Genomic DNA, 26694 nt, shown 5'->3' with positions numbered 1-26694 from the left:
GGTCTTTTCCAAGAAGTCAGCTCTTCACATCAGCTGGTGACTATACTCAATAAAAATTAATTTTTTAAAAAGAAAGAACTCAATTGTTATTAAAAGCGCAGCATTAGAGTTGTGCCTACTTGGTTTGTGGTCACGTGTGTAATAATGGTGGTGGTGGTAATGGTTAAGCCAATGGAAACTAGTTTGGAAACTTAACTCATCAGAAAAAGAATGACCAGACTTTATTAATGATGCTAGATAACTTCTGGCTTCTTCTAGGTTACCCAAAGCTGCCCCTAAACAATCCATATTACCGTTTGATTGACAAGAAATGTGGAGGGGCATGAGGCTGAGCTCAGCCGAGGAGGCCCTGCCAGTTATGAGGGCACAAAGGGCCAGAAGGCGCCCTCCCTCACCTCCCCTGGACACAGGGGAATCTCACGCCATAGAACCCGGTGGAACCCAGTCACAGATGCCCCAAAGGGAAGGGCTGGGGTGCCCGAGCCAAAGCTGCTCTAACTCTTCTTCCCACCACTCCCCCCAGCCCCAGAACTTCAGGCTGAGGTTTCCCCTCTTCTGGTCTTCTAGGGGCTAACTCCAGTCCATCCAGCACGTGGGAAAGTGAAGTGAGGGACCCCTCTCCCCCACTGTCTCCACACTAGACCGTCTGTAGGGCCTGGTACCAACGGTTGTGAGTCAGGAACGTTCCATTTGTACCCTTGAACCACAGGGAAGCCTCCAGTTCAGATGCCCCTGGACCGGGGATGGGGAGCTGTGGGGGGGGCGGAATTCTCTAGAGGAGATCCAAGTTGCCCCGCGTGGTCCAAGCTACCCACGTCTGGCGGTGACCGCCAAACTCCGCCTGGGCAGCAAGCCTAAGTCTTTCCTCCACATTTCACTCAGATGCGGCGCTGTCCGTCTTCCGTGTAACCGGGTAACCTCCCAGGCAGGGAGGCCTCTCTCCTCTCCATCCTCACGCCCGCTTCTCCCCATCCCCGGGAAGATCCGGTCCTTTCTGCAGCACTTCAGAAAGCTCCCGCGGCGCCCTTCCCTGCGAAAGCCCTTCCCCAGACCCCCGAAGGGGAGGCTCCTTCCCACGGTCCCCCCAAAGCGTGGGCCCAGCCCCGTCCTCCCTGGTTCAACTTGTCTTTTGAGGACCGCGGGCCGCCGCCTCCAGCCCTGCCCTCGGCCAGCGGGCAGCGGTGCCGGGGAGACTGCGCGATCCCGGCTCGACGCGCAGCCGCCCCAACCCCTTCCCCAGGGCCTCGGGGGGTCCCGGGCCGGGGAGCCCCCGCCCGCTGTGAGCGCACAAAGCCCGCGGCCGCCGGAAGCCTGGGCCTCGCCGCGTTCGGCCGCTGGATCCCGACTCCCCCGGCGTCCCCCGACCGGAGCCGCTCGGCGCGCTGCGCTCCGGCCGCCGGGTGCGCAGAGGACGCGCCGCCGCGCCCGCCCCGGGGCTGCGCTGGTTAGGTAGCTGGGGGGACCGGAAGGATGGCGAGGAAGTAGGAGAGGGTTTCCTGAGATGAAAGATTACTTCCGTCCGGGCTCTGGCCTCTCTCTGGAGCCAGCTCGTTGGGGGTTGGGGAGCGGGGTGCCCGGGGCTCGGGGGCCGCGCCTTGCCACCTGCAGCGCCCGGGGCGGGCGGGACGAGCTCAGCCCGGTCGGGGGGCTCACGCGGGGGGCATCCTTGCAGGTGGGAGTCGAGAGCGTTTCCTGGCGCCCGAGCCATGGTGGCCAAACAGCGGATCCGGATGGCCAACGAGAAGCACAGCAAAAACATCACCCAGAGGGGGAACGTAGCCAAAACCCTGGTAAGGCGGGGGCGGCGTGGACCGCGCGGAGCGGGGCCGGGCCGGGCCGGGGCGGGCGTAGGGCTGCGGGCGCGGGGCTGCCCCCGCCTCCTCCGCGCCCCGGGCCGCCCCTCCCGCGGGCTCCGGCACCCGCGGGCGCTGAGGAATGGGCTCCCCCACGGCCCGGGCGCCGACTTGGGCTCGCGGGGGCGGAGAGGGCCCTGGTTGGCCGTGGCCCCTCTGGGAGTGGCTGCCACGGAGGTGCAGAAGGGCCTCCCCAGGAGAGAACTGAGTCTTTGTCTCTGGGAAAGATCAAAGTCACATCCTTAAGGGAAGAGTTAAACCCACTGCTTGACACAAGGGACAGGAACCTAGTAGGTGCGAGATCGTTTGTTGAATGAATGAGTGGGTAAAGGGAGGCCTTTTGCCATCTCTCCCTCCTAGGCTTCACCCCTGCCCGCCCTCCCCAACAAACACACCCTGATAAGGTTTTCTTTCCTGCCTTTTGTAATGCTCTCCTTGTGTACGTTGGGAATTCAAAGTGCGAGTCAACCTGTATTTCCTTCCATCTTCCTTCTTTGCCTTTTCTCCAGGGGCTTGTGGGCCAAATTCTAAAAGCAGCATTCCTCTTATTCATTCTCTGAATTCAGGTTCATCTTGATAATATGTTCCAGAATTTTAGAGCCTAGTTTATTGCCAGGCATTCTACGCTTCCAAAACTGTAGATTAAAGTTTTATAACAATGTTTAAGTAAAATCTGTGCCTTATGCACGGCGGGGGGGTGGGGGGCGGGGGGCGGTGTGTGTGTGTGGTGTTTGTTTGTTTTCAGTAAAGCAAATGATCTTCAGCAGAAATTGCCAGGCCTGTATTTGTGGACATTCAGTGGCAGGCCTCAGATGAGTTGTTGGGTAGTGTTTGTCTCCAAGTGCATGAGCAAAGACACTTGGAATTTATCAATATTATCTCAGACACTTCAGTGGAAGTTTAGCTGAAGCTTGGAGTTTGGCTGGAAGAGTCTTCTGACTTGATGAGGCAATTGCTTTTAGCCAAAGACACAATGCTGGTTTGATTCACTGAGCAAAAAGCTAGATTTGCAATCACTAGACCAGAATTCTTGCAGAACCAAGCAGTACTATGTCAGAGAAGCCTTAGGATCAAAGCTGGATCTTTATACACAGCGACAGGCTAAAGTAGGCTTCCCTGGTGGCTCAGACAGTCAAGAATCTGCCCGCAGTGTGGGAGATCCAGGTTTGGTCCCTGGGTTGGGAAGATCCCCTGGAGAAGGGCATGACAACCCAGTATTCTTGCCTGGAGAATCCCCATGGACAGAGGAGCCTGGCAGGCTACACATTAGGGGGTCAAAAAGAGTCAGACACGAAAGCGCAGTTCAGCTACAGGCTTAAGTTGTGCTGGAAATTCTCTCATTTGGAAGCTAGATCATTTAGTTGTTGTTTGGCAACAAAATGGCAACATGCCATTGAATTGGAACTATTTTTCACATAGATCTGTGTTTTTCTTATTTTTACTCAGAAAAAAAATATCTTACTGTCCAAATTGATGCTGAAAAACAATTTTTAAGGCTATTAAAGCATTCAGGGTTTATATCCCTAGAATACCAGGTCTTCCAAGGATATCATACAGGCTAGCTAATTTACTGAAAATTTCTAGCTGTGTGATTCTTTTTAATGAACTAAAAAAAAATCAGACTTCACTTGTTAATTCTCTCCAGTTGACAACTTATCTGACTGCAAAAGTAACAACAAAACAGAAACTTTTTGCAGAGCTGTGTTGTCCATTTGTTGTTGTTAGGTCACTCAGTCAGGTCCTCTCTTTCACAACCCCATGGACTGTATCCCCCCCAGGCTCCTCTGTCCATGTAACTTCCCAGGCAAGAATACCAGAGTGGGTAGTCATTCCCTTCTCCAGGGGATCTTCCTGACCCAGGGATCGAACCCAGGTCTTCTTCATTGGCAGGTGGATTCTTTACCACTGAACCACCAGGGAAGTCTGTGTAATCTGTTAGGCTTGGTAAAGTCAGCATCTGCCACCTTGAGCTTTTCAAGACCACTCAAGAACATTTGGGACCTGAAAAAAAAAAAAAAAAGATTGTCTGCAAAGTAAGAAAAGATAATGGAACAATTGGAGAAAAAAACTGTTTAAATATCTAAGAAATGTAGTCAACTTGACTGCTGTTGCTGCTGCTGCTAAGTCGCTTCAGTTGTGTCCGACTCTGTGCGACCCCATAGACAGCAGCCCACCAGGCTCTGCCGTCCCTGGGAATCTCCAGGCAAGAACACTGGAGTGGGTTGCCATTTCCTTCTCCAGTGCATGAAAGTGAAAGTGAAGTCATTCAGTTGTGTCCGACTCTTAGCGACCCCACGGACTGCAGCCTACCAGGCTCCTCCGTTCATGGGATTTTCAAGCCAAGAGTACTGGAGTGGGTTGCCATTGCCATCTCCAGTTCAACTCAATTAAACTTTCAGAAATAATTTCAAATAATGTTTAATGTGTGGTATGAGTAGATTTTTAATAGGTTCTGATATACCATGGAGTGGACCCTTCAAAAGTGCCTGGCACCTACGAGGGTATTTAAATGGTCCTACTAACTTTGTAATGAAAGATTTCCAAACCAAACCACAAGGTATGTTTATTTTCCCTTGGTTAGAAAGGCTTTTTTGGTTAACTTTATTGTACATGGATCAGCATCCAAAAAGAAAAATGAAATTCTCTTTCAAAAAAACAAAACAAAACGAAACACTTTAAATCCTAAATCTCATTTTCCTAATTACAGACCAAACATGATTATACTTAGAAAGAAGTAACTTGCAAGGGTAACTTGTTCAGAATGAAATGCAGACACACGAACAGATTCTAAAGGAAAAATCCAGACTAGTCATTTAGAAATAAACTCCTTTAATTGTATGTAGGTATTTCATTATTGGTGTACAGCTATGGAGTGAATCAATATTGTTCTCCCAGATAACAGAGTAATGGGATGATCGTTTCATAATTATATAGTAGTAACTTCTTCAGAATAAAGGGGGCATTTACATTTCAGAGTTCTGCTGGTATCTTATCACAGGAAATACATCCTCCAACAAAGTGAAAGTGTTAGTCGCTCAGTTGTGTCCAACTCTCGTGAACCCATGAACTGTAGCCCGCCAGGCTCCTTTGTCCATGGGATTCTCCAGGCAAGAATACTGGAGTGGTTGCCATTCCCTTCTCCAGGGGATCTTCCTGACTCAGGGATGGAACCCGGGTCTCCTGCATTGCAGGCAGATTCTTTACTGTCTGAGCCTCCAGGGAGGCCCATTTTGGGGCCCACAGACTGTCAAACTCCTGCTGGAAATGAAACATGTCATTTGCACAATTCTACTGCTTTTTTTTAAAAAAAAACCTTTCCCAGCAATAGACTCAGGCTTAGGTGAATTGTCCTGACAGATTTGTGCTGGCAGTATTTCCCAAAATTAAGTAACTTGAAGCTCTCAGAAAAGGATATATTGGGATAGAGGATTTATTTTTTTCCCTTGTGCTGCAAGTCACGTGGGATCCTAGTTCCCCTACCAGGGATCGAACCCATGTCCCTTGCACTGGCAGCATGGAGTCTTAACAGCTGGACCACCAGGAATTCAAATCTCGAAAAATGGTATAGATGATCTTATTTGCAAAGCAGAAATAGAAACATATATAGAGAACAAACTTATGGATACCAAGGGAGGAGGGCGGGATGGGATGGGTTTGAAAACTGGGATTGATACATACACACTACTGTGGGCTTCCCTGGTGACTCAGACAGTAAAGAATCTGCCTGCAATGCAGGAGACCTGGGTTTGATCCCTGGGTTGGGAAGGTCCCCTGGAGGAGGGAATGGCAACCCACTCCAGTGTTCTTGCCTGGAGAATCCCATGGACAGAGGAGCCTGGCAGGCTTCGGGGTTGCAAGAGTCAGATGCTACTGAGAGACTAATACTTTCAATTTCATGCATAAAATAGATAACTAATGAGAACAGGCTGTATAGCACAGGGAACTGGGAAGGAAAGCCAAGGAAGAGGATATAAACACACATACACATGTGGCTGATTCACTTTGCTGTACAGCAGAAACTAGCACAACATTGTAAAGCAACTGTACTCCAATTTTAAAAAAATGTGTATATATAGGTATTATGACCAACCAAGTTGTTCTTGAGCTCTGAAAGTCCCCAAATACTATTGATTCACTATGAAATGTCATCAAAAAGATTTCTGTGTTTTATGCTCCAAGCTCTGCATCCTGATAATTTGAGTAGAGTTTCCGCAAAGGAAAAATAAAGGATTCCATTTGGTATCTGCCCTAGACCAATAATCCCATTTACAGGCTCCTGAATTCACTTGTTGACTTTGCTGGAGATAGAACTAAATGCATTTTTTTTTTAATATAGCATTAGTGGGATGACAGTAACAGAATTTGTTTCTGGTCAACTGGGACAAATGATTAGGAAGTTGGTGAATGGGGGAGGGGTAAATGTTACACTCTGTTCAAATAACTATTTGCTCTCATCTTGACTTAAGTGCCAAAGAATGACATGGTGAAAACGCTGATTAAAGAGTTATTCTGTGCAATTATTTGACTGATTTTGTCCTTGTTCTAGTCAAAAGAAACCATCTATCCCCTTTCAGTGTGATTTGCCGTCATACAAGTGTTGGTAGATACAAGTTTCTCAAAGTCAGAGAAGTGAGTTGTTTTAATCCTTAGTCAGATTCTATCTGCCCCTGACATTAATCTATACTTCTCTAGTAACAGAAATCCTGGAATAACCCTATCACCAATTTGGAAGAATTTATAAAAGAGCCAATATCTTTTCTAAATCCTTCTTTACTCTAAGTGACCTACAAAGTAGTGAAAGTTAATCGCTCAGTCATGTCCAACTCTTTGCAACTCTGTGGTCTATAGCCCGCCAGGCTCCTCTGTCCATGGGATTTCCTAGGCAAGAATGCTAGAATGGGTAGCCATTCCCTTCTCCAAGGGATCTTCCTGACCCAGGGATTGAACCTGGGTCTCCTGCATGGCAGGTGGATTCTTTACCCCGTCTGAGCCACCAGGGAAGCCCCTCAGTTCAGTTCAGTCGCTCAGTTGTGTCCGACTCTTTGCGACCCCATGAACCACAGCACGCCAGGCCTAGGTGACCTAATACATCATATTTAGTGAAACTTGCATGCTTATCCATTCTTTGATGAGCATTTATCAAGCATCTAGTAAGAATGGAACAAGTAAGCTGAGAACCAGAGAACTGTTGCCTTATCTATGATAAAATAAGTTTTTTTTTTTTAACCTGTGTTGACTACAGCCTATTTTTGGCTCAAGCCAATGAGGAAATAGTTACTGAGTTCTTTCTTTTTTTCACTCTACCTTCTCCCTTAGCATTTGAGAAATTCTCCACTTTCAGATGCCTCTCTCAGAAAATATTGGTTTTCCATTGACTGATTGGATTGCAAGGACCAAACCCTACCAGCACACAGACCCAGAGGGGTTGCAGAGGGACTTCTTGCTCTCTTGGTTTGAGATGAGCAAGAGGTTCGCAGGACTCATCTGTGTGGGAACCACAGGCCCCTTGTGCTTCCCAGAGATGAGGAGATTTCTCCAGAGAGTCAGCTTCACTAAGAATTAGGAGATCTTTACAAAATGCTGCTCCTCTCACCTCCATACGTGGTTGCTGTCTACTGTTCCCTGGATTTGCACTGCAGTGACTTCCCAGGCTTTTAGCACTTAAAACTTTTTTCTTTTTTAAACCATCACTTTTTATTTTTTAAAGAGTTCTCTATTTTTTTTTTTGGTCACACCACAAGACACATGGATCTTAATTCCCCAACCAGAGATAGAACCCGTGCTTTCCAGGTGGCGCAGTGGTAAAGAATCCACCTGCCAATGCAGGAGACACAAGAGACCCCAGGTTGCATCCCTGAGTCAGGAAGATCCCCTGGAGAAGGAAATGGCAACCCGCTGCAGTATTCTTGCCTGGAAAATTCCATGAACAGAGGAGCCTGGTGGCTACAGTCCATGGGGTCGCAGAGTCAGACACGACTGAGCTTATGAGCACCCATGCTTTGAAGGGTAGAGTCTTACCCACTTGATCTCAGGGGAAGTCCTGGCACTTGGAAAGTTTTGAGAAAATGACTGTGCTTTGTGACCCAGCTTGGAAGCCACAGATGCAGGAATTCAAGGGGAGTCTGTTGGAGGCAAAACCCCTGGCTCTATAAAGAGGCAAATCTAAACTTGAATCCCAGCTCTTGCTGAAGTTAACAAAGTCTGAGCCTCAGTTTCTCAACTACAGAAGGGGGATGGTAAGACTGACCTACCTTGTGTGGAGTTGTGAGCGCTGGAAGTGGTGAATATCGGCTGCTTCCTAGAGTGCCTGATATGAAGTGTGCTTTCAGCCAACAGAAACAATTATTAGTAATGGCATTTTTGGCTCCCAAATCACTGTAATGATTTATATATTATACCTCATCTGTCTCCAGAATATTTAAGAACTACCAAGTTCATTGAGTTACAGGGATGTAAATAAGGTTGTTGATGAGTTTTTCCAAACCAGTCTTGATCCTTTAAATTGACTTTGTTCATCTAGATCTCTGGTGGCTCAGACAGTAAAGAATCTGCTCACAATGTGGGCAGTGCAGATTCAATCCCTGTGTCTGGCAGATCCCCTGGAGAAGGCAATGGCTACCCACCCCAGTATTCTTGCCTGGAGAATTCCATGGACAGAGGGGCCTGGTGGGCTACAGTCCACGGGGTCGCAAAAGAGTCAGACACGACAGAGCGACTAACACTTTCACTTTCATCTAGATCTGCCCACTGGCAGTAAGACTGGATCTGTCTCGATCACAGACAGGTCCCCAGCCCCTAGGACAGTGTCTAGCTGTACTCAATAAATGTTTCTTGAATGAATGAACCTCATCATACTTTCTCCTACTCACTTGCAGAGGCCACAAGAAGAGAAATATCCTGTGGGACCATGGCTGTTGGCACTGTTCGTTTTCGTTGTCTGCGGCTCAGGTATGGGTTTCTCACTGTCCTTACTATCCCATGGTCTCCTCTGTCCCATAAAAACACATGTTTTATCCACAAGGTAAATATGCCAAAAATATATTGGTCTGGGATTTAAGTTAATCGCTGCCTGAAGCTTTCCTCTTAATGGGTTTTGATTTCGTTTTCGTTCCAGCAAACCAAATAGGAATAGAGACAGAACTGATATGTTATCAAATCATAATCATAAAGTGATTACACTGAGCAATTAAATTGGCTGGCTACACTTCAGAGTTCAGTTAAAGCTTTCTCTGAAGACCTGACCTAAAAAAGGGCATTTGGAACAGAAAGTGGAGCACCTATCTGCCTGAGATAAATTCACATTCCAGAAAGAGGGAGAGGCCTTATGCCTTAAGAGAAGCTCTGCAGAGATGCTGGGGAGAACGGAACCTTGGACCTAAGCCTCACGGTACAATCGCCTGATGCCGGAAGGTGGCAAGTTCAGAGAACGGTATTTATACTCACATTAGAACACATGCCTTCCCTGGTGGCTCAGCAGTAAAGAATCTGCCTGCAATGCAGGAGACCCAGGTTCAGTCCCTGGGTGGGGAAGATCCTCTGGAGGAGAAAATGACAACTCACTCCAGTATTCTTGCCTGGGAAATCCCATGGACAGAGGAACCTGGTGGGCTAGCCTATGGGATCGCAAAGAATTAGACACAACTATGCACGCATGCACGCATAAAGCTTTGTGAACATTTCTATTATAATTTCATTGTTGGTTATAAGCCGTTTTTCTACAGAGTAGCCGGAAAGTCTGGAAGCATAGAAGAACATCTATAATAAATGGCTTACTGATGTTGTGTGATGATGTACCATACGGTTAGTGACATTGCGTGATATATTCAGTGTGCCGCCCTGCTCCAGCAGTGCCTAGTTCAGAGCGCTGGTGAAAGATTGCCGTGAATATGGTGCAGCAATGCAGCATTTCCCTCAGTGCTGCCTGTACAGTCATCTGTGACACGTTGCCTCACATGATCTGCCTCTGCTTTTCTCCCCAAAGCAAAACAAACCAAAAGAAGAACAACACATGCTGTTAGCATGCCACAGAAAAATCAAGAAGAAAAATCCATCTATATAAAAACTTATCTATGTTTTCAGGTTTTATAGTCAACCATAGATTGAACCCTGAGCCTTTTATCTAATTATCTTTCTCTCCCAGCTTTATGGTTTCTTGAAAAAATATTATTCCTCCAAGTCACTGATAAAAGTCTAGCCTTGGAGAAGCCCACAGAACATGATTAGAGACAAATCCCCTCAGGTTGATTTTGAACCTCTCAGCAAAACTCCTGCAAGCAGTCCTGGTGACTTGAGGGTCCCCAGTATGCCTGACACTGGGCAGGCTCTGGAAATAGAAACTCCTTCAGGAGGCAGCAGGGGAGGCAGATAAGGAAGCTGTCCGTTGTAGCCCAGGGGACGAGCACTGTGATAGCAGAGCACCCAGCGGGCTTGGCAAGTGCGGATAAGGGACTGGGTGCATTTGGGCTGCTTTAGCAAAACACCGCGGACTGGGTGGCTTAGAAACGGCAAAAATTTATTGCTCCAGGTTCGGGAGCCTGGAAGTCAGAATAGGGTACCAACATAGTCAGATGAGGGCCCTGTGCCCAAAGGCAGACTTCTCCCTGTATCCTCACGTGACATCTTCACGTGGCAGACGAGGCTTGGGAGCTCAGTGGGGTCTCCTTTATAAGAGCACCGATCCCATTTGTGGGGCTTCTCTGGTGGCTCAGTGATAAGAACCCAGCTGCCAAAGCAGGAGACCTGGGTTCCATCTCTAGGTCAGGTAGATCCCCTGGAGGAGGAAATGGCAACCCACTCCAGTATTCTTGCCTGGGAAATCCCAAGGACAGAGGAGCCTGGAGGGCTGCAGTTCACGGAGGTCTCAAAAGAGTCAGACACGGCTGAGAAACTAAATGAAACAAAAAATCCCATTTATGAGACCTCCACCCTCAGGACCTAAGCACCTCCCCAGATCCCTGCCTTCTACCACCATCACATTGGGTACTAGGATTCCAAGATGGGAATCAGATTGTGTAGTGGGGCTTCTAAATCATCCTGAGCAGAAGAGAAATTTTCCCAGAGGAGCTGCCATTTGAGCTGAGTTTTGAAGGACAAATAGCCAGACAAAGGGAAGGTTATTCCACATGAGGGAGCACCGTGTGACAAAGGCTTGGAGGCCTGAGATAATACACCAGGCTCAAGAATGGCCAAAGCCCAATCACAGGGATCTCTGAGCGTCAGTCACCATACAGCCTGTGTTGTTAGGAACTAAATAGATACAGAGCTGGGGTATTTTTGGGGGTTTTTTTTTTGTTGTTGTTGTTGCTTTTTTGGCTTCAAGATACACGGTAACTGGAGGCCTTTCCGGCCTGTGCCCTTAGGGAACATATAGGGGAGAGTTCGTGCTTAGTTGCTCAGTCACGCCTGACTCTTGCGACTCCATGGACTGTAGCCCACCAGGCTCCTCTGTCCATGGGGTTCTCTAGGCAAGAATACTGCAGTGTGTTGCCATGCCCTCCCTCAGGGAATCTTCCTGACCCAGGGATCAAACCCAGGTCTCCTGCACTGCAGGCCGATTCTTTACCCGATGAGCCATCAGGGAAGCCCATATAAGGGAGAGGGCAAGCCAATAGTCTGGCTTATTTTTCTCCAACCTGTGCTAGTTTTTCAATACCCATCCTTTCCAAAGGGATTAAAAACCTTCTTTTAACTACATCTTAGTTAACATTTTGCCAGGCTTGTTGGTTCACATAGTAGGAACTGTATCTCTCCCTCCTGCGTGAGTACACTGGGTTGTTTGCTGGCAGTAATCTTTTGGAAACTTCCCAGTTTCCATTAGTTTTTTCATGGATCAGGTACACTGTCTCTGCTGTCCTATCTGTTGGTTTGTCCAGGGGCCTGAAATGGGAGCCTGTAGGGCCTGGAGATTTGGACTTAAAATGGTTAAGAGGACACACCACTCATGGCATGCCACATCCCCTGCCTGCATGCCTAGGGCTCTTCTAAGGATGCCTCTTTATTTTTATTTTTTAAAATGTTTTGGTCATGCAACATGGTATGCAAGATCTTAGTTCCCCAGCTAGGGATCGAACCTATGCCCTATGCATTGAAAACACACAGTCTTAACCTCTGGACTGCCAGGGAAGTTCTATAAGGATGCTTCCTTACCTCTTCCTAGTTAAGATCACTGGCTTCTGTGGGTAGGCTAGACAGTGAACAGGGAGTTGGGTCATCTTAACTTCATTCTCTGTAACATGCTGTTGTGATCCAAGCAAAGAACCTCATCCCTTTTTTTAATCATAGCTAAAAATAAAGTCCCTTTTAAAATTTTCTTTTCAAATTTATTTTGCCAACTTTAGCATTTTTTTTTTTTGCAAGCTTCATTTCAGGACTAAGCACTGTTCTTACAGAAATGTGTCACTCTTCTCAATTCGTCCTTGGTACTGTGCCGTTCCTTCTATCTTTGTCTGTGTCCTTTTCTAAACCAAACATGTCATGAGAAACACAATAGCTCCTTTAGCTCCGTCCCTGTTGCCATCTCTCTGGGATTAGTCATGATTCAGTTCCTCTTGCAGCTCCCACTTTCCCTCCAAGTTGCTCGCTTTCTAGAGTCACAGGCCATAGGCTCCTACCTATCTTTTTTCTCTTTGATTCTATTAAAGTAGAGTTGATTTTACAATGTTGTGTTAATTTCTGCCTTACAGCTAAGTGATTCGGTGATCTACCTACCTTTTCTCTACATTTAAAAGAATTCAAGAGAGGGGACACATGTATACCTATGGCTGATTCGTGTTGACGTACGGCAGAAACCATCACAACATTGTAAAGTAATTATCCTCCAATTAAAAATAAAATTAAATGTTAAAAAATGCAATTTCCTCAAATCTAGCCTTTCCCTTTATCAGTTCCTTTGCTTTATGTCATGAGCCTTCTCAGTGCCTGGATGACTGAAGCCCCTCATCACTGCTCTGTCTCGCCTCTGTTCAGTTTTGTGAAAACGAAAGTGTTAGTCCCTCAGTCGTGTCCGACTCTTTGCTACCCCATGGACTGTAGCCCGCCAGGCTCCTCTGTCCATGGGGATTCTCCAGGCAAGAATACAGGAGTGGGTTGCCATGCCCTCCTCCAGGGGATCTTCCCAACCCAGGGGTTGAACTCGGGTCTCCTGCATTGTAGGCAGGTACTTTACCCATTGTAGCAGCGTAATAAAGACCCATCACATCCCACGCCCTGCTGTCCGTCTGTGATGTGTGCAGCCCTCTCACCCTCGCCTTGCCTGTCATGCCCACACGAAACACACCGGCGTTTCCGGTGGGATTCCCACACCTGCGCAGACACACCGCTTCCTGTCCCTGTCCAGCGGGTCCCTTTCCCATGAACAGGATATACCGTAGGCCAACCTTATGTTCCCTTTCACCAAGTCCTGGGGACACTGAGGCAGTCATCCGCCCTCTCTGAGTTCATATAATTAGTTATTCATATTAGTATTTTGTAAATTTTTTTTTTTTTTTTTGGCTACACAGCCTCTTCATTGCAGTGCACAGGCTTCTCTAGTTGTGGCAAGAGGACTCAGTAGTTTTGTGGGCTGAGTTGCCCCGAGGCACGTGGGCTCCTAGTTCCCTGAACAAGTATCCAACCCGAGTCCCCTACATTAGAAGGCAAATTCTCAACCACTGGACCACCAGGGAAGTCCCTAGATTTTTATGCAGAGAGGAAAAATGTGATCTGATTCTCTTACTTTCATTACCTTATTTCTTAACCCACTTTTCTGACTGATGGTTGGGCAAAGAGCTCTTTTTAGGAATAGTGTCACATAGAAAACAAACTTATGGCTACCAAAGAGGGGTGGGGGAGGGGGAAGAGAGAAATTAAGACTTGGGGATTAACAGATATTACTATACATCAAAGATAACAAAGACCTACCGTATAGCATGGGAAACTATATTCAACATCTTTGTAATAACATATAGTGGAAAAGAATCTGAAAAATAATATATATATATATATGTTTCTATCGCTGAATCACTTTGCTATATGGCAGCCCACTCCAGTATTCTTGCTTGCCTGGAGAATCCCATGGACAGAGGAGCCTGGTGGGCGACGGTCCATAGGGTCGCCAAGAGTCAGACAGGACTGAAGTGACTTACATACACACATATACATGTTTGTATCACTGAATCACTTTGCTGTACACCTGAAACATTGTAAATCAACTGTACTTCAATTTAAAAAGTCACAGAAATACTGTCAGTGTACCAGGGTAAATAAATACTCAGGTCAGGCACATCCTAAGCAAGGCCTGTTTTATCTGTTTTCCTAGTATCTTCTGGGAAAGAAGGAAGCCTGGTAAAAATGTTGACACTTAAGTAAATGCTCACTTGCTGGTCACCTTTACTCCATTTTATGTGGGAAAACAAGTTAACAAGCCTCCAAGAGGTTCTGGGACCGCTCGTCCCGGGGAGTGACGTGTCGCAGCACACTCCTGACCCCTCCCTCCTCAGCTTCTTTCCTGTGGCCCTCCTCATTCTCCACACATGGCTTTCGTGCCAGCGGTGCTGGGCGCTGACGAGAGCCAGATGATGAAAAGGACGGGAGGAGGAACCAGGGGAGCCGTGAGGCCACAAAGCACAGGCACCCAGAGAGACCCCTGGCACCCAGGGGATGCCCACTCCTCACCAGGGAGGCCCCCGGGGTTCCAGTCCAGCCCGGATCCATGGTTGTAACCTGTCATAGGATGTTATCTAGCACACCCCACTTTAGAGGAAGGAAATGTCCACCTTCCAGGATTGCAAAAGATCTCTCCAGCAAGACACTTCTTTGAAAACTGACCAACTGGCCATAAAAGGATAAGAGGCTTCTGAGGGGAGGTTAGTTTGGGGCGCTGCCAGATGTGGGTTCAGAACCTGGGTTTGCTAGGTATCCGCTGAAAACCCTTGGACCAGTTCCTCTCTCTGTATTGATTTTCTTATGGATTAAACAGGGGTAGGAAGAGCCCTGCTGGAGGTTGTCCAGGCACTGAACGGCTCCAGGCACGTACGTGCTGGCCCACAGCATGCTTGAAACCTGCAGCCTCAGCCACTGCCACCTCTGTCCCCATCACCCTCGTGGGAAGTAGTGGTACCATGGATGGGACTTACGTGCCAGGGCAGTTTAGTCTCCCATCACCCCCCACCCCCATCCTCCCAGGCTGTGCCTCTGCTTGGCAGACGCAGCCACTCATGGTGGTCTGAACCTTCCAGAGTGCTGTAGACCCCGCCTCTTCACTCCAAGGAGGAGGGGACGCTGTCTCGGTGATAACACCCCCAGTGTGTGAGACTTATGTTCCCACGAGAAAGCATCAGAGCCTTTCAGACAGACCCAGGCAGGAAAAAGGAACCACCCACAGGCAGACTGAAATCAGTGAATAGGAGTTTGTACTTTAAAGTTGAACATCAGAAGTGACTGGTGAGTGTCATCCCTTTGCTTGCGTGTGTCCTCAGTTGCTTAGTCGTGTCCGACTCTCTGCAATCCCATGGACTGTAGCCTGCCAGGCTCCACCATCCATGGGGATTTCCAGGCAGGAATACTGGAGTGGGTTGCCATTTCCTCCTCCAGGGGATCTTCCTGACCCTGGGTTTTTATTTTCTTAAAGCAAACGAAATACACCACTGTTTTGTTATTTTTTTAAAAAAAAAGTTTCCCTTGTGAGATACGAAAGCTCAGGGGAACAGCATGTTCTTTTGAGACACGGAATTGTCCACATAGGCCATCTCAGGGCCGTGTCTTACTTGGTCAGGTTTAGTTTGGAAACTAGCCTTATTGTTGTTAATATTATATACCTTCCATCAGAAATCTATAACCTGTCTCTTAGTCACATCCCTCTTCTGAGTCCCTTCAGATGATTATTTCAAACAGGCCAGAAACTTTTCTTGTTCAGGTCTTGACCCGAAATTTTTCCTGGGGCCTTTTTAACTGGGTTGCATTTGTCTTTGTTTGATCTCCTAGACCCCTAGATTGACACTGAAGTCCCAAGGCTTTCAACAGCCCTCTCTTAGAGACTCGGCTATTTTATTCTCTCCCATTTTTATAAAAAAAAAAATTATCTTCCATTTCTGCAGGCCAGGGGTCCTCTTTCCAGATAAGCAGCTCGTCCTGACTCTCAGTCCCCTATTTTCAAAACCCTGCCTCTTTAGGGAACTGTCTGATAGCTTCTGTCTTTATCTTGAGTCTCAGAGACAAGCGTGACCCGGAATGTCTGTCTGAGGCGGCAGAGATGCTGTCATACAGATACACTGAGCACTATCTGCTCCAGACACTTGCTGTCTGCGGGTGCTTCCCTGGACCATTGACGAAGTCCATACACCATTTGTGCCCACAGTTCTTGCCCATGGGTTTCCCTCTCCCTTTTGTCTTGGGCTCTTTCAAGAGCCTTGTGGAGGAGGGTTCCGAGCCACCCCCAGAGCTCTGTGGGGAGCGTGCTGCCGTGGGTCAGTAATGTCTGACCTGAACACAGCAGTGACAGCAGGGTGATCAGCCCTGACGTCCGTTCTGCGGTGTTCACTGGACAACCGTCTTCAGCAGTTTTAGAATAGTTTTTAGTGTCCAAATTCCGCACATCTTTTGCTAAGTTTATGTCTACACATCAACGCTTATGTTTTTGACGTGACTGTACATGGAATTGTTTTCTTGCTTGCTTTCTCTAGCTGAGTCTTAGTTGCGCCACTCGGGACCTTTCATTGTGCCGTGTGGGCTCCGTAGCTGTGGGGCACGGGCTTAGCTGCCCTGCAGCACGTGCGGGCTTAGTTCCCCAACCAGGGATCAGACCCGTGTCCCCTGCACTACAAGGCAGCTTCTCAACCACTGGACCCCCAGGGAGGTCCCTGTCTTCAGCACTTTTTATCCCCTTTTTACTCTTTTTTTATTTTTTATATACATAGGATCTTTCCATAAGTATTACTGTCTTCAGCATTTTTAATTGTCCTCTTTAAAACTATAAGTTTCACCTGGACCTGGGAAAATGAGGTCTTTTTCCTCACAGGCTAGCTGACCAGACAGTTTGGTAGCTCAGTCGGTGCTTCCCTGTTTCTTGGGACCCTGTGGTGTCGTTCACCCTCTCCAGGGCCCCGACGTGTCCCTGGACATGGGCAGGAAGCAGCAAGCTAAGCGCAGCTAAGAGCAGAGTCTGTCCTCTCCCCTCACTGAGATTTCAGCCAGGTCGCTGGAGCCACCGTTTTACCCCTATAGTGCTTAGGACTCTCAGAAGGAAACTTACACACCAGCCAGCCCCGCTTCCTTCCCTCAGACTAATTCTCTCTCATCTGTCCCTCATTTCAATTTCGTTTCTCTCTCTCTCTCTGGCTGAACCTGATACTCACTTCCTAATTAGAGATTATGCGCATTTTCGTGGTTCTTGAAGCCTGGGTTTTCTTGAAACTGATGAGTTTATATCCCCCATCAAAGGGAAACCTCGAGGGTAATAGGATTAACCAGTGACTTATTTCCTTCCTAATTTTCTATATTTTCCAATTTTGTCAATGAGCATATATTACTTGTATAATCAGAAAAAAAATAAGTGTATTTTGGGAACAAAATGTCTAGACTCTTGGTTTTAGCCTTTTCTTTCTGTTTGTTTTTTTTTTTAAGCAGTAGACCGCTTTGTTCAACTCTTAAAGGGAAACAAATGAAAGAAAAGCTCTTCTCACTGAGGCTGGATCTTCAGTGAGATCCTGTGTTGTGTGTGTGTGTGCGTATGTGTTTATGTCTCTGTGTGTGTTTACGTCTGTGTCTGTGTATATTTGCACGTCTGTATGTGTGTCTGTGTATATGTGCTTGTGTGTGTCTGTGTGTGTGTGCTTGTCTGCGTGTATTTATGTGTCTCTGTGTATTTGCGTATATGTGTTTGTGTGTCTCTGTAGGTTTGTGTGTGTGTCTCTGTGTGTTTGTATGTGTCTGCCTGTTTTGTGTGTATGTGTGTGCATGTCTGACTATATGCCTATGTGCATGTCTGTGTGTGTGTGTGTGTGTTTAGGGGATACCTCCTGTGTTGCTCGATATTCTGACTTTTTTTCATCCCCAGAAGGGAATACACATCTGGACCCTCTTTGCCCGTCACATAGGAAATTATGTCTGGCCCAGCGCTGGCCTCTGTGATTACAGAGTTAATGCCTTTCCCACAGAGCCTGCACCATCAGTTGTCAGTAACTGCACTGTTTCTGGACAGGAACATTCCCTTTGTCTGGCAGTTAACAGACTGTACTCTTCTCCTGTCTCCTGCAGGCACTCTGTCTGCCAGGGTGGAATGGAGTAGAGATAATGTATCACAGGCAGGACCATTTTCTCAGGACACCCTATTCAGAACAGATAGGAAGAGTGATTCCCTGAGATGTTCTTGGCTGGGCTTGAAGTCTCCTGTCTTCCCAGCCTCATTTCAGGTGGTCCAGCAGTCTTCCTTTATGGATATGCCTCTCCATTTCTGGAAAGGCCAATTCCCCTTCCCTTGCTGGGACTGGTTGTTCTGTTAAGGATGGTATGGAGGCGCAAAAGGACCAAGTCCCGCATGTGCCAGCTCTCGGGCCAGCCTCCTTGGGTTGGAAACATGGCTCTGCCATCTACTAACTCTGTGGCCTTGTCCGAGCTACTCACATCCATACCCACTCTAAGCCTCAGTTCTCCCACTGTTAAAAGCAATAAGATTCTATCTGAAGACTCCTAGGATCCTCATGAAAGTGAATCCTGGGGATTATTAAATGAGACAGTGTGTGCAGCGTGTTCAGTTGAGTCCTGATCGTGGTTTTACAAATGTTTGTTGTTATTGTCATTTTGATGATGCCCTTAGTCGTGCTGTGTCCCCATCTCTCAACACTCCTGGCAGGGTTCAAACAAGTTTCTGAATGTTTACAAGGAAAGAAAGATAACGCTGTGACTCTTGTGAAGGTGAGAAAATTTGTAGTGAGGGAGCACAGGAGCCCCAGCTCCTACCTGGACAGGTAGAGCTCAGGGTTTGCCAGCCAGAAATCAGTGGTGTCATCTCTGCAGGGGCAGCTAGAGCTAGAGGCTCTTCTCTGCTGGAAAGAACTCTTTGAAGAATAACCCATGGGGTGAGCAGGATCTATTCATACAACTATTTTGACTGTTGTTTCTTGAGTACTTACTATAATGCCAGGCCCTACATTTATATTTTCTTTTCTTATCACACAGTCCCTGCAAAGAAGCTATGGTACTTATTTCTCCACATCACAAAACAAGTCTATAGAGGAAATCAGCCAGCATCCCATAGCTAAAAAGAGAGCTAATTCCCAGACCTAAACTCCAGGCCCATCTGCTTCCATCACCCTACATCCTTTTCTCTTACCATTTCCCCCAGATGACCATGGAGCAGAAGTTTTCCACCAGCTTCAGGCATTTGGCATATGACCAGGTATTGAAAAGAACTCCTGTTAAAACATCTCTTACTTTCCCTGCCGGAAAAGGTACACAGTCCAGAGTTCCATTTGGATGGACTCTCTGGGCTTGCTCCCAGTGGGTAAAGCCCTGACCCAGCCATGGGCTGTTTCTTGACTGGGCCACCAGGCTTCTCTGTCACCTTGCTCTTTCCTGGACGGTTGCTTCAGGATAGATTTGAATTCACCATGTTTGCAGGTTGACCACACAAACACTGGCCTTTCCTGGAGACTGCCTGAACTGTCTTGAAATTGTGATACCCAGAGGGTGTCACAGCCCCAAGATTGGAAAGTGGGATGTTTGAGGAGCTGAGCCGCCCTGGAGAATCCCTTCTGTTTCACCACAAAGGAAAGCTTGAGAACGTGCGTCTGCTCTGGAACTCCTGCCTCAGGATCTGAGATGAACAGTCTGGAAAAAGATGTCTCATCACCCATTGGCTCCCTCAAGGTGATCTTCACACCTCCCTTGTGTGTGCTTCCTTCTTCCCCATGCCCTCTGTGTCCTCTGGGTTTCTTTATGGGTTCCTTCTCAGAAGACTGCTTCTACTGTCTGCCATTTTACTCTAGAGAGTGAGCATCCCATTCTTTCTAATATGATCCCTCCTTCTAACATCGTCCTCCTGTCCTCACCTGTCCCAGGCTTCCCTCTCTTTCCCCTCTTCTCCATCTCTGGAGAAGCCACTGGGAAATGGCATCTTGCCTTTGACCTTCTTTGTGCTGATTCTTTCAAAGAAAGAACCACTGCACGATGTCTTGTCTTCTAACCATTTCTGCTTGTCTTTTGGGGGACCCATACTTTTCCTACTGGTGCTTTAAATTTTCTAAATTTTTTAAATGAAAAAGAATAAAAGTTGTGTGATTTCTAACGTTGACTTATCCTCCTAAAGGGGGTTCCCTCTGGCCTCTCTTGATCTCTCTTCTTAGCAACTTCCTTGATCTCTCTTATCGTCAACCACTTACTTTCAATAAACATCATTTTTGGAAGCCCTTGTTTTCTGGTAGGGTTCCAGCTTTCTGACAGTCTCCTAGGGGATCCACTTGTGTCATGCCTGTATTCTCAGCCACTTGCAGTTATCTGGAGTCAGTCAGTCCCCAGGAGGAGAGTGGATTGGGCTGGCACAGCCGCCAACCTTAAGGAAGTTTATGTTCTTATGACTTGACTTCCCCTCAAGGACTAAGCTCTTGGACCAGTTGAATCTCAAGGTTGCCAGATGATGCTGATTCTTTTGGTTGGCAGAGTAATCAGTTGAAGTTTTTAAATGCATCTTCCTCCATGCTGTTTGCAATTTGTCATCTTTTGGTCCTTTAATAAATTTGTACTGAGGATCTACTGTGTTCCTGGCGGTGAGCTTAGACCCAGGGGTTGATCTGGGAACACAATCATCCCTGCTCTCCTAGAGCCTGTGGTCGAGTGGGGAAGAAGGATGAGTCAGTCAAATAATTATGCTGAAATGTGTAAAATTTCAGCCATGAATATGTTTGAAGGAGAGGCACATAGGGCTGTGAAAGCATGTACCAGCAGACCTCAGAGATATTGCAGGTTTGGGTCCAGGCCACTGCAAGCAAAGTGAATATCTCAATAAAGCAAGTCATATGAGTCTTTTGGTTTCCCGGTGCATATAAAAGTTATATTTGCCCTATACTGTAGCCTATTAAGAATCCAGTAACATTACATCTTTTTAAAAAGTGTACATATGTTAATTTAAAAATGTATTTTTTTATTGATGAAAAACACTAACCATCATCTGAGCTTTTCAGCAAGCCACACTCTTTTTTGTAACAGTAATATCAAAGATTACTGATCACAAATCACCATAGCCAGTAATAATAATAATGAAAAAGTTTGAAATGTAAGAATTATCAAAATGTGACACAGAGGAAAGAAATGAGCAAATGCTGTTGGAAAAATGGCACCCTTAGACTTCAGCCATACAGGATTGCCACAAATTTGTTTGAAAAAAAAAAAAAAAGGCATTAAAGCAAAGTGTGCCTGTAATGCAAAGGGATGGTGTGCTCTGGGTAAGTGGCTCTCCAAGCGTGGCCCCTGGACTATCAGCCTCAGCATAACCTAGGATCTTGTTAGAAATATACTTTCTCAGTTTCCACTGCAGACCCACTGTGTTAGAAACTCTAGGGACGGGGTCCAGCGCCTGTTTTCAGACACGTTCAGGACACTGTGATACACAAGTTAGAGAACTCTTGCTGCAGATGGTCAAAGTCAGCTTCTCTGAAGAAATAACTTCTGAATTACGAAGAAAAACTAGGCAATAGGGTAGGATGGGGAAAGTATTTCAGACGGAAAGAATGGCATGTGTAGAAGTCCGATCATGAGATCAGGGAGCTCCGAAAACAGGAAGATGTGCCATAAAGGAAGAAGAGAGTGGAGAAGGTGAGTATGGACAAGATGCCCGGGGCCAGGAAATGCTGGTCATGAAAGCTTTGCAAAGGATTGGGCAATAGAGAGCTTCTGGTACGCTAGGAACTCAAGGATGGTGTGATCTCACTTATTGGGCAATACAAAGCTTCTGATATGCTAGGAACTCAAGGATGGCATGATCTCACTTGTTTTTATCTAAGGAATAATTCTAGCTACAGTATGGAGAAAGGATTGAAGAGGAGCAAGAGTAGACCAGCTGGAGATTGTTTCAGGAATCAGGGGAAAGATGATGGTAACTTGGACTAAGGCGGTTTCTGGAAGGATGAATGAAAGACGCAGAATCACAAGATTATTAGGTAATGCCCACAGATCTCAGTCATCAACTGGACATGTCCAAGAATGACTCTGGTGCTTTGGGTTTACGTGCAAGATGGAGGAGGAGGATGCCAAGCGTGGCAGTGGGAAGAGACCGTTCCTATTGTGTTAGATGAGCCTTTGAGCCACCTGTGTGCAGGTGTCAGTTAGACAGAGGAAGGTGTGGGTCTGGAGCTCCTAGGAGAGGTCAGGGCTGACGGTGCATCTTGGTGAGTCAGCAGCCGTTGCTGAGATCACCCAGGAGAAGGAATGTAACGAAGAGAGGAAAAGCAGAATACATACCGGGGAACTTCAGCGTTCTTGTTGGCTGGTCAGGAAGAGTCAGGATGACCCCCATACACCAGGTTTAATGTGAAGAGTGGAGAGAAGGAAGAAGACTGGAAACCAGGAGAATCGTGGGTTACAGAAGCCAAGGGAGAGTTTCCCCCAGGGAGCGCTCAGCAATGGTGAAGAGGGGAGTATACAAGAGGCGGCTGAAGGCTGCTTGTGGATTAGGTGACTTGGAAGGCCATTTGTGGTTTTAGCAAGAGCTATTTCAATGGAGTTGAAGAGAGCAGAAGCTAGAGTGCAGTGGAATGAGAAATCGAAGGTAAGGAAGTGGATAAAGTGAGGACTGTAGACAGCTTTTTGGAAGTGGTTGTAAAGAGGAGGGTGTGTGGATGGGGGATGTGGGGTCAAGAGAACTGTCCTGGTTTGTTTGCTTTTTGAGTTGCAAGTGCCTCTCACATGTTAAACCCGAAGGACTTCATTGAAAGGGAACAGTTGAACAAAAGAGATGGAGCCAACCGAGGGATCCTAAGCAGGTGGGAGAGCATGGAGGCTCTCGGATTCTGGAGTTCCCACTCTAGCCTGGATTTTTCTGAACCTCTTGACCTTCCTGAGGCCGGATCTCCTGACCTCGAATGCCCGCCACCCCTCCCTTTCTTGGCATTCTCCTCCCTGCCAACTGGCCTGCCCATAGCCCCTTTCCTGCAGCCCGCTCAGTTGTTTTGTCTGCTTTGCTCACCCACTGTTAAGTTATTAACTTGTCAGGGTCTAGACTCCCCACTTCCTTTCCCACTTTGAACCCACTCTTGGCTCCCTTCCCGTTCACCGCCTCGGAAAGTCAGCACTGGGGAGGCCTGGATTGCTCGGCGGGTCATTACTGGCGTGCACACAGAAGTACAGTTAATATAATTGGTATAAGATGGTAAAGCCTCTTTTTAAAGACCTTGATGCAACTGGAAAAGAAATCATAAAATACAACCATCTCTCCATTATCTTGGCAGTGGAGGCAAATGCTGAACTTAAAGTAGACTTTATTCAAAGTAATTTCTTCAAGAGGATTCGATTTTAAAGGGTCACCTATAAACATATTAAAGACCATCAGATTTTACATGTTAATTCATGGATTCAATAAGGGTCAAGAATGATCTTTCCTTAGTTTTTAAAGCAGACACAGAGATAGGTAAGTTTTAATATAAGCGTTGCTACTCTGAGGTAAGCAAACTTTGTCTAAGATTCTTAAGAGAAATTTGCAGCAGTTCCTTAAAAAGAATTGAGTGGTTTTATCATTACCCAGCACTTTCGAAATCATGAAATAACTTAAATGGGATCTGATGGGCTAAGACACAGACTGTTTCCTAGTCATTTACCTATATACTGCTGATAATGATTTGTTATCTAAGAATAAATCTCACAGAGAAACAACATTTTGGAGCATCTATTATGAACCTCTTTTTACTTATGTCATCATATTCGTTCCTTGCAATTCTTTGGAGTACATATTATCTACAGTTTTATAAATTATAGAAATCAGGGCTCAGAACTATTTAGTGAATTCCAAAAATTCATACTCTGGCAGGTGGCAGATAGCCCTTGAGCTCTGGTCTTCATGGGCATATCTGGAGAAGCCGCAGCCAGCATTGTAGTAATAGTAACTAGTAATACCGATGGTTCCCATGCACCAAAACCTTGATATGTGAGGAGCCTCATCTGTATCATATTGTTTAATCTCTATATTAACGCAACAAGCAACATGGTCCTTATTTCACACAGAGGAGAGGAGCGTGAGGAGGTTATGCAGTCACACAGCTGGTCAGTGAAGAGCGGAGATTCACACCCAGTTGCCTCCGACCCTAACACTCTCTTCTAAAGTTAAGCCCATTTGACCAAATTAGGGATATTTCCCTATCCCAAGAACAAAGCCTGAGGCGTGGTGGATGTAAATATTTTTTTCCTAATGTGCTTGAATATACAGCTGCCTCCAAGGACTCCTGTGTGAAACCAGAACACAGAATGTTTATTTAATTTTTATTCCTTGTTAGCTTTGCTAGAGGAAGGCGGAAACGTCCGTATTCCAGCAGGCTTATACATTTGGGTGAGTACTTCCTCATCCATCTAGCAACTTCTCCTGTCAAAAGTCACCCCAAAATCGGAATAAGCCAAGAAAACCTCTGAGCACAGCCAGGGTTAAATATCACGACTTGTTGAATTAACTCCTTTATCTAGAAAAGAGTCCAGCCTTCACAGACAACCGATTGACTCTAGTTTTACACATAGTCCTAACAGTCTTTGTTTTCGACTTAGTCTGCAGCTCATAATAATAGAAGAGGGCCCACTGCAGACTGTAGTAACCCCAGAGATGTGACCAGACACAAGAATCCTTGAGACCGAATGACCACTAGGAAGCATAAAGGAGAACCCAAGCTGTGTAGTTGACTGGAGGTATTTGGGGATCAGATCAAACACTGTGCATCCGCTTTAACAATATTACAGCAGAGCCTTATCAGTTATCACTTTTTATTATGGTCACACTGAACATTCATGAAAACCTAATATTAAATCACACTGAGTGTATATCCAATTTAGGAAAGTCATGATGATGTACACAGTGATAAACTAACTACAGGGACTTCCCTGGCAGTCCAGTGGTTAAGACTATGCCTTCCATTGCAGGGGCTGTGGGTTCGATCCCTATTCGGGCAGTAAAGATCCCATGTGCCTCGTGGCCAAAAATCCAAAACATAAAACAGAAACAATACTTTAACAGATTCAGTAAAGACTTTAAAAATAGTCCACATCAAAACCAAAAAAATCGTAAAAAAAAAAGACACCCAACTTCATTCGTGCTTAATCTACCCTTCAAATCTAGCTGTCCTGGTGAATTATCTTTGGATCCCCAAACACAGTGCCCGGCCCATGGAATATGCTCACTAAAGTTAGGTGATAAAATCTCAAACACTTTGTTTTTTGAGGGTTCTGAGTAGCCTCTTTCACTCTGGTTACTTAGCATGCAGCATTCCTGGGTCTATTCCAGGAAGACTTTATGAAGGAGAGAGGGGGTAAACCCCTGAAATAACCTCTGCTTATTCTGTGTTTACAGATGATTGCATGGTACCCAGATGCTCCTCAAAAAAAAAAAAAAATTCCATACATGTTCATTGCTGTTATCATCATGATTCTTTTCATCACGATGGACCCATATTGTATATTTTACATCTGGGAAAGATGTGAAAAAGAAGTTGAACCTTCCTCTCCTGGGACATTTAAACCCTTTAGACCAAACCAGACTGGGAACTATCCAATCAGCTCTAACCCAAATAAGGAGGGGATGGGCCTCAGGAATTGTCTGTTGGACATTCAGGCTACCCACCCCTTAGGTTTATCAGGAAGGAGTTTGTTCCACTTAGTGAGGACAGCGCCCTGAATAAATCAGTGCTGCTCTTGGTGTATTTCAGGTTGAATTTCAGAAAGTTCCAGGCCTCCTGAAGATGCACTTGTATTAAAGGTTATCAGCAGCCGGGGGGCCCAGCTCCGCGTGTCTGCTCCCAGCACCTGGCCTTCCTTCCAGTTCAAGGGCAGCTTCTTTTCCAGGTCACAGCCGTTGGGAAGAGGCAGCATCGCTGACCTGTTAAATGAGCGCCCCGCCCGCATGCAAGCCCTGCTCCCCACTCCCCAGCAGCATCAGAACCTTCTGGGGACGGGGGCCAAATCTCTCAGCATCTGAGGGCTTGCTGGCCTCCACTCTCGGTGGAATTAGCAGGAGTTATCCATAAATCCCCACGGCATCCATCAGCAGACAGAGCAAGACTGCCTTTTTAAAGAAGTTCACTGACCTCTTGTTAACTTAACTCCTTGTTAGGAAATCTCTAATCAGCTGTGTGCTAACAGGCCCAGGGCCCCGGGTCAGCAGAAGCAGGGCTGGCCGTGGGGTTGGGTTTCCAGCTGTGTGCTGTCGGGTGTCTGAGCCGACTGTTTTGTTTTCCTCATCCAGCTATCTTCCAGATCATTCAGAGCATCAGAATGGGCATGTGAGCCGGCCCTGGGGGTCTGACACCGCACCCTCCCGCTGGAGGGTGGAGGACCACTTCAGCTCTTAGCCGGGTATCTGTGGGAAGCCAACAAGTCACCCAGAAGAGGAAAAAAAAAAACAACAAAGGCTCCCTCAGCTGTTCCCTGATCACTTCATCGTGGACGTCAGACCAAATTGCTTTCTCACAGGACATCTCGGTACATCCGTGTTCTTGAGTGGAAAGGACATTTTGCTTTGCAATTGGCAGGATGGGGAGCTTTCCGGTGTGTGCAGCAGTGCTGTCTGTCTGGATTCGCCCTGGGTTTCACTAATGTCTGCATGTGGGCCCCCAAGATCACTGCTTTACTTTCTATGGATACAGTCTCTGCTCCATTGGGAATTGCTTTTACAAATAAATGTCTT

General features: G+C 46.6%; 1 protein-coding gene across 5 annotated transcripts; it reads left to right on the top strand.

Moving 5' to 3' along the window:
* The first annotated feature begins 669 nt into the window (after positions 1–669).
* Positions 670–26694, top strand: SERP2 (stress associated endoplasmic reticulum protein family member 2). 5 transcript variants are annotated; one of them, XR_016038913.1, is made up of 6 exons: positions 670–1449; positions 1673–1790; positions 8729–8801; positions 19171–19224; positions 19446–19694; positions 26254–26694. XR_016038913.1 is itself a non-coding variant. In XM_088842770.1 (4 exons), the coding sequence occupies exons 2-4, from the start codon at positions 1707–1709 to the stop codon at positions 26292–26294; spliced, it is 198 nt and encodes a 65-aa protein (XP_088698896.1). In that variant the 5' UTR covers positions 670–1449; positions 1673–1706; the 3' UTR covers positions 26295–26694. The 5 variants fall into 5 exon arrangements, 2 of the variants coding, with proteins under 2 accessions (XP_088698896.1, XP_088698897.1); XR_016038914.1 differs by lacking the exon at positions 26254–26694 and adding an exon at positions 25718–26247; XR_016038915.1 differs by lacking the exon at positions 19171–19224.

This window comes from Moschus berezovskii, chromosome 13 (assembly GCF_049115385.1).
Source record: "Moschus berezovskii isolate FMDL1 chromosome 13, NW_MosBer_1.0, whole genome shotgun sequence".
Taxonomy (NCBI): Eukaryota; Metazoa; Chordata; class Mammalia; order Artiodactyla; family Moschidae; genus Moschus; species Moschus berezovskii.
Note: the sequence above shows the minus strand (reverse complement) of the source record. Positions and strands in the feature narration are given on the sequence as shown.